The sequence below is a fragment of the Ostrinia nubilalis genome, chromosome 16 (assembly GCF_963855985.1).
Source record: "Ostrinia nubilalis chromosome 16, ilOstNubi1.1, whole genome shotgun sequence".
In the NCBI taxonomy this organism is placed as follows: Eukaryota; Metazoa; Arthropoda; class Insecta; order Lepidoptera; family Crambidae; genus Ostrinia; species Ostrinia nubilalis.
The window spans coordinates 806,241-819,266 of NC_087103.1; the positions used below are offsets into that span (position 1 = coordinate 806,241).

Genomic DNA, 13,026 nt, shown 5'->3' on the forward strand with positions numbered 1-13,026 from the left:
CCTTGGGAGGGTGCGAGTGCGGCGGGCCGGGCGGCTGCTCCGTGGGGCTCTTGCACAGCACCGCGCATAGCTCAGCGAGCCGTCGTGAGGTTCTCAAGTGGGAGTGGAGTCTTACCAGAGTTGACGGCATCCTTGGGAGGGTGCGAGTGCGGCGGGCCGGGCGGCTGCTCCGTGGGGCTCTTGCACAGCACCGCGCATAGCTCAGCGAGCCGTCGTGAGCTTCTCAAGTGGGAGCGGAGTCTTACCAGAGTTGACGGCATCCTTGGGAGGGTGCGAGTGCGGCGGGCCGGGCGGCTGCTCCGTGGGGCTCTTGCACAGCACCGCGCATAGCGTAGCGAGCGCGGGCTGTTCCGTCGTAAGCTTCTCAAGTGGGAGCGGAGTCTTACCAGAGTTGATGGCATCCTTGGGAGGGTGCGAGTAGAACGGGCCAGGCGGCTGCTCCGTAGGGCTCTTGCACAGCACCGCGCATAGCTCAGCGAGCCGTCGTGAGCTTCTCAAGTGGGAGCGGAGTCTTACCAGAGTTGACGGCATCCTTGGGAGGGTGCGAGTGCGGCGGGCCGGGCGGCTGCTCCGTGGGGCTCTTGCACAGCACCGCGCATAGCTCAGCGAGCCGTCGTGAGCTTCTCAAGTGGGAGCGGAGTCTTACCAGAGTTGACGGCATCCTTGGGAGGGTGCGAGTGCGGCGGGCCGGGCGGCTGCTCCGTGGGGCTCTTGCACAGCACCGCGCATAGCTCAGCGAGCCGTCGTGAGCTTCTCAAGTGGGAGCGGAGTCTTACCCGAGTTGACGGCATCCTTAGGGGGGTGCGAGTGCGGCGGGCCGGGCGGCTGCTCCGTGGGGCTCTTGCACAGCACCGCGCACGTGCTCAGCGAGCGCGGGCTGTTCCGTCGTAAGGTTCGGCATTGTTGCACTCCTGCTGGCAACACAGTTCATGTTAAATACAGACCATGTTTTAAGATAAATACTGCGGGGTTACTCCGAAAAACTTTATCCGAAGTTTCGAATGTTGCCGTCACTCTCATGCAAAGTGAGATACCAGCATGAGCGACGATGACAGAGAGACCCAAAACTACGTAAATAGCGTTTTGGAGTAGGGTAACTTATGTAGATGTAATAGTTTCGTTTTAAAAAAAAAATTAGATGTGGTGACGCTGGCGATTGCATAACCGAAATCTAGAAAGAAAGTGTGATTCTGTAGGTAAAAAATGGGCTATAGGGTTTCATTTCGTAATCATTATTATTTCAGCCAAAGGATGTTCACTTTTATTTTGTAATAAATAATCAACATCATTTCAGCCAAAGGACTTCTAATGCTGAAAATAGGCGCCCCCCGATGGTTTCCAGATTGGCCGGTTGTTGGTTTGGTAGTCTGCATACAGTGCTTTCTTGCAACCTTTATGGGGTCGTGAGTCCACTTTGGGTAGGCGTTAAATGTTATGTTTATTTTACTGGTGGCTAACTTCCAATGTTGTCTTCAATGAAAAGAATGATAGCCGATAGGAGAGCTACTTTATCAACTTTGCACCTCAATCATCTCATAAAACGGTGACTGGTTCAACAACAATTGTCTACTGGCTTTTCAAACACATTGTCACAGGCCACAATGACGCTTTCCTCCGAAGTGGAAACGCGTGACAATGCCATTGTTTGGCGACACTTTCGAATTCACTGAAGAAGAGTTATTGGGCCGTTTTGGAATTATGAACACGTGGGCCGGCCGGTAGTTTATGTAACGCAGTGGTCTTGTGAAATAATGGCATATTGGCTATGTTTACTAGAAGAGATATTAGCAACATTAGTTAACTTGTAAGATTTGGTTGACTGTGGAACTAGAGGTGTGCAAATCTAATTCGAAAACACAATCAGGATCATACTTATAGGACTTCCGAAAAGGACTTAATTATGCTACCTAATTGAAATTTTATTTCTCATTAATAACTGAACTTATAAGGATAACCTGAACAGATATTGATGCCGATAATCAAAACTTTTAATTTAAGGCCGGCAGGCATATCGAATCATACCTCACGTGTTGGTTCAAAGTTAACGAGAATTAACTTTCGCTTAAAACTTTACATCATTGCGAGCCTTTGCACACAGCTAGGACGAGAAGGGTGATTTTGTAAAATAATAAAGACATCTATGCATCTTATTATTTTAACCGCCAACGCAAAAAGGAGGATGTTTTATGCGGTAGTAGGGTTTTTTTGAATGAAAAAAAAATTACAGCCATGTTCTCGCTAAGTATTTCGACATACTGATATTGCCGTAAGTGTTGCAAATAATATCAATATTGAGCCGGAAACCTACAATGACAACAAACTGCGGGCCACAGCTCCAAACTGGTTGTTTTTACGCAACGCTCACTTATTTCTGTTTGTTGCGCACAAGTGGTCATTAATTAAATGTAGCTCTTTGCTTCACAAAGATCAATTTAAATCAAGGTTTGAACTTATGCCTGAAGTTCAAATGTATATAACTACGGTAAAGGTTGTGATATAAATAGTTAACAGAAAATACTATCCTTGAGGTCGCGGTCAAGATATTTTTAGCAACAAACAATGAACTAAGTACTTAAACTTGTTTCTCCTGATAGCATTAATATTAAGTTACGTGAGTTCTTACTAGTATCAGTTAAGTTATTTAAAGTTAAATAAATTTATAAAATACAAAAGAAACAGCATTTAAAAACACCTATTTCCTATGAATGTTTGTATGAAACCGGCTGTAAACAGTACACTTGTTATAACAATACAAGGTTGAAATAAAAATGTGCTAGGAGTTCAAGTTAAAAGTGTCATAAAAAAAATACCCTCTGTATTCTATCCATGTCAAGGCACATATTACACAATCCAGTTAAACTTAACCCTATTCGGGAGGATGGCAATTGTCAAAACCATGGCGTGCATTTACGACACTGTCTCGACGAATGGTAATGAGGGTTTGAACTTGGAGGTATGACTATGCACATTAGATTCTATTTAATCAAATCACGAGTATGTTTGTCTGTATCGGGATACTCCAATGTCATATACAGGGTGATCCAGACTAGATAAAAATAAAGGGACTTTGGTTGGGATTGGGAATCGTTTTTTTTTCTGGTAGGCCTTTTAGTTCCTTAATCCCCTTAAAAAACCTGTTCTTAAAAAAAAAATACATAATTCTTCGTCTATTAACTACCATCCTGTATGTTTTCTTACGCCAATAAGACATAAAAAAGCTCATAAGTGTAAAGTAAATCAACCACATTGGTACTCCTGACTGTAACATAAAATACTGTAGATAAACCAATAACTATGTACGATCATGTAATAATAACATTGAGATTGAGATGGTACCTACTTACATGTCAATATTAAAAATACAATACAATTTAATATTTTCATTATGTTTAATGTATAAAATACCTATCATTGTGTCAATAAACCTATTGTGACAATCAGCTGAACCTTGAGTTAATCAACATTATGTTAACATTTCAGTGCCTATTGGTACAATTAGCAATAATATATTTTTTAACTGTTTCATATTGTCCTGAATTGATAACAGCAGAAATAAAATAATTTCTTCTGGTGTATTGGATTGTTTTTTGATAGCGATCAGAACTTTCAGAGCAAATTTCTGGCTATAAACAGTGTTAAGTTTAGTTTTATATTAATAAGTTTTATGTCAAAATGCCTTATTTTTCAATACATATATTATATTTAGGAAACCAACAAAAATTTGATTAAATAAAAATAAAACTGAAACAAATTATTGGAATTCCGAAACTAAGCAATCAATTCACTCTAGGAAGCAAAATTATTCTTATCCCAAAACATTTCAAATCCCAAGTCTTAAAATGCATTTTATATTTTCTAATGTTACAATTTAATCTTGATACAAAAAAGTCATAACAAATACGTAACTTTAATACATTTTATTCTGTTAAAAACAAACTGGTCTTAAGGTTGTTGAATGTTTTTATTGTAATGTTTTTATTAATTACATTACAATAAAACATTTGGGCTTGGGACTTGGGCATTAAGGTTAGTTCGCTTCTTATTGGAATGTATTTGTTGCGTTCAAATTATTGTCTTATAAGGTATTTTGTCAGTTTTCAAAGTGTTACAGAGCTAAGACAACGTACCCTAAGGTAACGGAGGATGACCATGATGTGTCTATTTATTCATTAATGATATAAAGCCACTAAATATAGCTTTAATAGTAAATGAAAAGACTGTACCAGACATATGGAATAATGGGATAATAAGTAAAAGTATTAAGAGCTATAATTGAATAAAATAGAGCTATTATGATTCCAATAAGAAGCAACCTTTAAAGATCAGTGTCATGGCCATAATGCATGTTATAATGTAAGTTCTTGACCTTGCCGAGTACCTTAATGTCCCCTTGAATAGGACATGGTCAAATATTATACAGAACCGTATGGCAAAGGTGAATATTGTGGTATCATGTAATAATAATCATTGAAAGGGGCATACAAGATAAACTTTGGTGACGCTTTGTTATCAAACACAGATTGCACGTACAAATCTACGAGTAATGGGAACTGCGACACAAGATGTTGGCGGAAATCCAATACAACAACAAAAAAACAAGATGTGAATCGAAAACCACTCACCTGATGTCAAATGACAATTTCTCCTCGCGATCCTCCCCACAGAAACCAAACTCAATCGAACACTACTCATTATCACGCGCGATTACCAAGCACAAATAACATCAGCCCTCAGCGACCGACAAATGCTGCACGATCCAAATAGAAATTACAATAAGTCGCCGTAATGATAGTCGCAATTTTTATTGTATTTGTTTGTCAGTGAGAGGTTTCTGTCATGACGCAACACTTTTAGTCAACATCAACACCGCCACTATTCTTTAAAATTACACGATGTAAGTACGAAAACTGCACTTTCCTATTTTTTTTGTAATTTGATTTTTAAAAAACAAATTTATTTTCTGATTATTTGAGCGGCCATACTGATGTTCACAGCTGATTTTGATGTGAAAGAAGTTGAAATTTTCTCGTACCACGTTGTTTCAATACTCCTGACATCTAGTAACTAAACTCGAAAACTTTCGTGCTGTTTTATCATACATGTCTTTAACTTACTTTAAAAACATGCTAGATGGCGCTACTATAGAAGCCGATTCATTCGCTATCGAATAATGAATCCGATAAATTAAACACTGTTTAAATACAACACTATTTGTCATCGCCTGTAAAATGGCAACACAGTCTAGGAAATGTCAAAAGAAGTCTGTGGTAAACAGTGTCCAAAATGGCTGAGACAGAAACCGATAATAACAGTATTGTTAGATCCGAAAGAAATAATAAGAGCACAGTGGCTGCCAATGGACCGCGTCGAGTTACAATTTACAAAACCGATACTGGTTTCGGTTTCAATGTTCGCGGCCAAGTGTCTGAAGGGGGCCAGTTGAGATCGATCAATGGGGAGCTGTATGCTCCTCTGCAGCACGTAAGCGCTGTTTTGGAACAAGGAGCGGCTGAGCAGGCCGGCATCAGAAAGGGCGACAGGATCTTAGAGGTGTAAGTACCTAGAATAAGCATTTACTGCGGTGGTAGGGATGTGGCAGATGGTGGAGCCTCCCACAGGTTTTTCCCAGTATTGTTTGTGGTGCACCGCCTAGCAACGCTAACAGGGCATTCCAATAAGTTTTACAGCCGTTTTGTAGCTTGGTTGGTTTCCAGAAACGTTCCAACCGTTGAATTCGACTTCCCCTTGTATTCATTTACATAGCATGAATCACGCCAAACTTGTTTTGGTAGTGAATGAAAGTTTGCGAAGTTTTGAATTACGTATGCAGAGTTATGATGTGGTTCGCGCTACATTTCAGTTAGCTATACTATAGAACATATTTTTATGAAAGTACCTAGATCTTTCAGTGCATCTTGATTCTTATTTTTAAGTGTTGATCTCTTCTTTAATGCAGGATCCTAGTTTATTATACTTATGTAGCTATAGTGGTACATCTGAATTAAAACCAGTTCCGATTAATTCCTATGATGATTTAGATAGGTTTTTGTTTATTTTGAAATATATTTTTATATCTCACATTTTATGAAGTAACATGACCTCACATAGTTCAGTAAATAAAATTTATTATTATTTCTTTATTGGTCTATAATCTGGCTATAACTGGCTGTAGTACCATACATAATAGACTTATTTCTTAAAACTATTCTTAGATCAGTGTATGTATGGCCTATTTAATTATTGTATTCGCCACAATGAAGCCTGAAGACTACTTACACATAATATATTATGTAGATTGCATAAGTATGTTGGTAACATTGAGTTTAGCGATCCTATGGCTTCACCTCTTGGATGGCACATGGGTCAGGCCTAGTTGTATTTATGTAAATTTCTTTTAGTCTTGTCTCGTTCAAATACACTTGTTACATAATAGCAACCTGTATTGAATCTCATCCAATTGAAAAAAGAAGGTGAATAACAGAATTTGGAAATCTATCTAGGTAAATCTAGTATGGTTCATTTTAGGATTCAGTAAATCCAGTCCAATTTATAATCCACATAACTACTCCAATATGGGTTAAAATTAAAACAACAATGTATTATTATAACTTCACATTTTAAAAGACATTCATTAGTGGTGATAATTTAACCAATCTTCCATACATCATACAGGCATCAGCAAATTCTAATTTACATACTTAAGTAGGTAAGGTATTTTGAAATATTGATGCATGCAATATAAACTACAAGTAAGCTCTTTTATCAATTATTTCAACATGAATGAAATGAAATTGCAGTGTAATCCACTGTTGCTATCCATTTAAAAACCATAAAATTTTACCGCCTTTAACATAAGGTCATACTTTTATCTTAATAAATGTTACTTGAGAACGCGTCTATTTGTTCAATCAGATCTTGTAAATTTAAGCAATCACAATTTACAAAAATCTTATTCTTAGAATCTTCCAGAACTGGCTAGACCAAACCAAGTTTGCATGGTTTGGTCTACTCAGAGTACTGTTGTTTTTTATGTTTGAAAGTACTTTTTTACTGGAAATGTCGGTAGGCGGTGAGACTTATTTACTATCCCACCTACAACTAAGAAAAATATTTGTGTACCATTGCGACGCAAAATTAGATAACACTTTCCCAGACACAATAGAAATTTAATTGTTATGACAGATATAGCAGTTCACTGTCCAGGAAAGTGATAATCCGATGTACGCATTTAGTACAAGGAAAACTAAAGTATCAAGCTTAATCTCGTTGAAGAATCTGAGTGGTAGTACTTCCACCCTGTTCCTTATCACAAGTGTGCACTCGCATCGGGGTCAGAGCGGCAGCCGCATGCCGCGTGTTCCCACTGCAAGCGAGCAAGGTAGGGTCACACTTAGGCCTCAGCCTCGAACTTAGCGGGCAGCGGGGCGGCGGCGGCGGCGGCGCGGGAGCGGCAGGATCTTATGCGTAAAATCAAATAGACCGGTTCTCGAAAACAGCGGCGCGGCAGCGGCGCCGGAGCGGGCAACGAGCGGGCAGCGGCGAGGGAGTGGGCAACGAGCGGGCAGCGCACTCCTTCTTTTGCCCACAATAAATCGAGCGTTAGGAATAAATTTGAATCGAAATAAAATTGTCGCCGTTGTTCAGACATTTCGTTTGCGAATAAAAACAAATATCTCGACAACACAACCCCGAACACAACACTTCGCCGCTAAAGCGCCGCGCGAGCTGCCCGCTTGTTTCGAGAACGGGTCTGCGTTGCCCGCCCCGCTCCAGCGCCGCCGCCGCTCCCGCCCCGCTGCCCGCTAAGTTCGAGGCTGAGGCCTTAGATCTGGTGCAACAGGTGAGACACACGCCCGTATTCACAAACGATGCTTGCTTAAGTGATGCAAATCACACGCACAGCGTGAAATAGAGCTCTCTGATTGGTTCGTGTGTCACTCTGTGCGTCCACGCGTACTGTGAGACCTCTTAGTTTGTGAATACAGGCAATAGTGTTGTATGCCATGAATCTCTGAGAGATTCGCCTAATTTCTTAAGACATCTTCCGCGCGCAGACTAGTTTACAACTGCCATCATGCGTTTAAAAACCTGGCACATGTGAGGCGATGGGTATTCCTGTCATCTTGTACTGATAGGTGATCGGGTTTCTTCCCGTTCTACACCTTATAGTCGGCATCAAGTCAAACGCACACCACGCCACCAGAAAATTAACCTATTTCGTAATCATCTTTTATTGACATAGTAAGTTGCTTAATTGTCAAATCCAGAAGAGTCTAAATCATCAAAGACTGAGTACTAGCAACTGAGTCGATATTCCCTTCGGTCTCGGACTACCACTATGATACCACCAGCACAAATGGATTCGTTTTACCCTAAACACGACCATTACAGAAGCCTAGGCCCTAGACCTACGGTATAAAATTAAATATTCTATGTATGTTATACATTACCGAAAAATGCTTATTGGAATAACACGAAAGTGTACCCACTGCATCTGCGTGCGCTGCAACTTGAACGTTGCACAATCAATGCATTTTTTGTTGGTACACATTATCTCTGCTTCAATTAAACCTGCACACAATAGAGTACTAGATAATTAGATTATTACGTTTGTCAACCTACTTTGTAACACTGCGTGTAGAAAAGGTTTATGACATTGTGTTATTACCGTGCCAGAACTGCTACATACAATCATCTAGCTAGAATTGAAAGGCTAGTTTTAAAGATAACAAAGTACCTACCAACCTTGTGGGATCCAGAAGAGGGACTAAAGATATGTATGGGTTGTCTTAAGGACGATGAGGTCTAAAAAGGCTAAATACACGTACTTATCACAATATCATTAAAAAATCTACTGACGGGATAAGAGAGGCGCGTGTCCGTAACTGATTTTCGGGCCTCTACTAGCTCAAAAAATGCAAACAAAAATGTTCTTATTGCTCAAGAAAAAAATAGTAGGCAGCAAAAAAAAAGATCGTTGTTTCTCTTCTAGTTTATTTACCTTTCGTTTGTTTGTTGTGATGTTCAGCTCAATGACTTGTTATCGTAGGATAAAACTGTGCCTGTGGCTGACGATAGCTCAGTGCAAGACTGCCAGGTTATTGTCTGTGTGTTGAATAGTTAATCTCCAAGATGTTTAATAACATGCAATCGCTGTACGAGACGTCTGCCGTGTTCAATAGGGGATATAGTCTTCTTCCAGTCGAAAGGTTAGTATAGTAATGTAAAAATACACCAAGTTATTTTCCGGGATATTAGGATTGGAGGTGGTCGGGCTTTTGGTGAGTCGTATTTTATTTTGTCAGGAGAATATCTTGTCGCTTGTGAGTGCCTCTGGTCGATTATTTAGAGTCTACATGGAGGATACACGCATGCCTTCAGCCCTTCAAGCAACCCCTCATAATCCTACTATTATCTCCGACCGTCCGGGCTTGTACAAATATCAAAGCTGACCCTATTTTGTGCCCTAGCGCATGATATCATCAGATATTTATATTTTTTAAAACGTCAAGGTTTCAGATATTTGTCCGAACTTTTCTTCCCAGCTAGTCTTATCATATATTCGACTTTCAACAGTCCTTATTATTTATCCCCTTGGATCTGAATGATGCAATATCGTAACCTATTACATGAATGTATCAATCAAAAGGTGTCTCAATAAATCAAATTGATAACTTTGAGAGAGGTCGATCTATAGAGTTTTTGATAATAATTGTAATTTGTAATTGCAGATAGGCTTGAATAATTGTGTGACATATTATTTACTACTGACTGATGTCCAAGTTCAACGCATTCATAGAAGAACAAGAAGTCATGGCCTATTTTATGTCAGATATAACAAGTTGCAATTGCTATTATTTATTATGTTTATACGATCGCCGCGATCTAATGTACAGGCAGCGCCATCGCATAATCCAAATCTCTACTATGGTAAAACCGTGATGCAAGTGTTTGTTTATAAAATAAACTTATTTAAGCGCTTTGGCCAAATACGCTGAAACTACTCATAACACCACTTCGGAAATGTGTTTTGGTCTGTATACCTAATGACTTTATGTTCAGACATTTACACAACAAATCCAATTAGTATTAGAAAGTATCTAGGTATCTGCTAGAACCAGCAAGTACATAACCATTGGATAACATCTTTATTCATAACATAACCTGTTGCGGTTGTTGGACTTAACTTCATAGTATATCATGACCGAATATACTATATTATGCATTATACACGACCCGTGATTCGCTTTGTTCTAAATTACCGAACCAGATAACTGTTATCTGTATGGAAGTCGGTATTCGCGTTAAAGCAGACAAACCAAACCATTTTTCCTAATAATTAAATTAAATATTAAGTCACATAAACATATTATTTAGTTTTTATGATTACTTTCCATCATACAAATCCCATATGCGTGTAACGTCATTTGCCCAAAATACAGAGTTTCACAGCTCTAAGTGAGGTCATGTTTAACTGCGTGTGTAGGATTGGATCAATGAGCAACCAATTTAGATTTATTGATTTGCTCTCCCAATGCTTGTATCACACATTATTGAACTTTGTCTGTAGCTAGTGTGTTTTGGAAGACGCTCACATGAGCACTATTTGCTTGCAACACATTGAAAAATACTATGTTCAAAAGCAGTTACATATTTATAATGTACGCCCTACCTGCAACTTTAGTTCTCCAAGAAACTGCATACTTCCTGGCTCACAAAGGCAGTGTGTAGAGCAAACCGCAAACTAGAGCTTGAGAACTCGAGACCGATGTACACTTCATTTAAAATGTATAAGAATGTTTCTGGTAAGCCACGGCAGCTAGCTCGTCCCGTCACTCTTCGATGGTGCTGCAATATTAGTGCTCAAACTTCACACAGCTCTGATAGTTGGTGGTTTTTACCAAGTGAAAATGCTATATCTATCGGGTGTATGCTATATATATCGCCTCAAGCCATAGCAGCTTCGAACTGTAATGTATAGTCTGTTTTGCTGACCCTTACCTAACTATCTCTATCTGCTGGTCAGTATTATGACACGTTTAAGGTATGACGATGTATTACAAGTCCATTAGTCCACACAATGACATAATTGTAAATACATAACTTATCATATTCGCTTAAATAAATCCGGATATTGAATTCTTTGCTTGACCCAAAAACCCCGTAACCTGAAATCGATAAATTACAAATCAAATTGTAAGCTCGACATTAAACTTTCATCCAGTGACCTTGCCTTGAATTTTGGTAAATACGACAATTTTATAACCACAAAAGTGTTCCAATCAAGGAATGTGGATGGAATGAAAGGACATAGTAACTTCATAAAGGCTGTGTAATGTGTAAGTCATGAAGAAATGTGTCTAAAAACAATACTACGTACCTATTCGTGGTAAAATAATACGTCCATACTTTCCTAAGATATCAAAAGTACCTAGGTATATCCTGATTTATTATTAAACTGTATCAAATGCAACAACATCAACCAATTGCCGCCCTCCGAAACGTCGCAATAACTGACATTATCAATGTTTACATTGTCATTAGCCTCGTCTAATGCACATAATGTCATTACTAACCCGTAATGGTTGTACTGCACGCGTGTTTATATCTTTGGCCAAGTTTCGTTTGAGAGCTCATTCAGCTTGGCGCGTCCCGATCTGAAGATCGTCAGTTAACGTTGACGATATTTCGTTCGTAATGTGAATCTTGGAATTCTGGCCCTTTGTGAACTTATTAAACCGATTACGAAGAACAAGACAAAGGGCAGGAATTAAATAAACTTTAATAAAACTCCAGTCGTTGAGACTTGAGTTTTGGAGCTCGCGTCTTGTGCTTGTGTCAATGGTCAGTGAAGTGTACGAGAAGCTTGTGCGAACATGTCAGTTCAAAGGGGTGGCACCGGGAGCTTTCGTTATTGTTTTTATTACTGTCCCCGCACCGGTTTCGAGATTTACGACTTGGAGACGCCAGAGCAAGCGGAAGCAGCTGAGCAGGAAGAAGCTCGGTAAGGCAAATGCTAGATGATACCGTTTTTTCTGAAAATGAACCCTTCACAAACGTCTCAACTTTTCAGGATATAGCAAGATACTGAATGTGACTTGAGAAATACAGACGGTCTTCAAGAGTAAGAATTTGTTATCTCTTGACCTTGGTATCTTATACTTTCTCTCACCTCGTCTTATCACTTTAGAGGTGAATATACCTACTTATTTGTGCCGGGTTTCTTCTGATTGACAAGTTTCTTTATACCTTGGTGGTGTCAGATATCCTCAACGATCTCCACAAGAAATGTTAAGGTTAAACGTGACTATTCCCACCTCTCTTTCCCATCGCTGCTTGTGTAGCCAGGATCTACAGCTTGACCGCAATGACCGCCAATAAAAAACCCAACCAGTGAAGGTCAAGTTTATTATAATGTTAAGGATAAAGTGGAGTGGAGACATTGTTAACTTCAGATCCTTAATTTCGTTAAATACCATGTTGTAGAAATTGAGCATACTTCAAGAGTTATCATATAACTACATTCTTTTGTCTCTTTCTCAGCGGTTGAATGAGTTTTTCAGCTAAACCGTTAGGGGGCGTCCATTAATTACGTGAGACAATTTTGGCTATTTATTATATAATATAATTTAAAATTACGTGATATTTCTCGACACCCCCCCTCTCCCCCACGTGAGATTAAGTGAGGTTTTTCTAGACCCCCTCCCCCCTAAAAGTCTCACGTAATTAATGGACGCCCCCTTACCAGTAGCAAGCTGTATACGGGTGTTTCTCTGCTATTTGGAAAATCGTCCATACAAGACTGTCCTGAAGTAATTTTATTAAATGTTGAGAAATTTTGTTAACGAAATTCAGGGCAATAGTAATTTAAATACATATCTAAAAAAAGCCCACACATTTTCCCCTTAGTTTTTGAGTTATTGGCGATTTTTCGCAAAATTGCGACAGGGGAATGTTGCAACCACCCAGGGGAATGTATTATGGACAAAAACAATTAGTATTTTTCTTTGAATAAACAAACTCTTT

At 39.3% G+C, this 13,026-nt stretch overlaps 1 protein-coding gene across 3 annotated transcripts in view; it reads left to right on the plus strand.

Annotated features, from left to right (window-relative positions):
- The first annotated feature begins 5,191 nt into the window (after window positions 1–5,191).
- LOC135079196 (uncharacterized) overlaps window positions 5,192–13,026 on the plus strand; it is a 31,058-nt gene continuing 23,223 nt past the window's right edge. Inside the window, exon 1 of one of the 3 annotated variants that reach the window (XM_063973782.1) lies at window positions 5,192–5,552. In XM_063973782.1, the coding sequence (XP_063829852.1) occupies window positions 5,284–5,552 (269 nt within the window). In that variant the 5' untranslated portion in view covers window positions 5,192–5,283. Of the gene's footprint in view, window positions 5,553–9,105; window positions 9,210–11,588; window positions 12,005–13,026 lie in introns of those variants that run through there. The other 2 variants (XM_063973784.1, XM_063973783.1) reach the window with 2 other exon arrangements.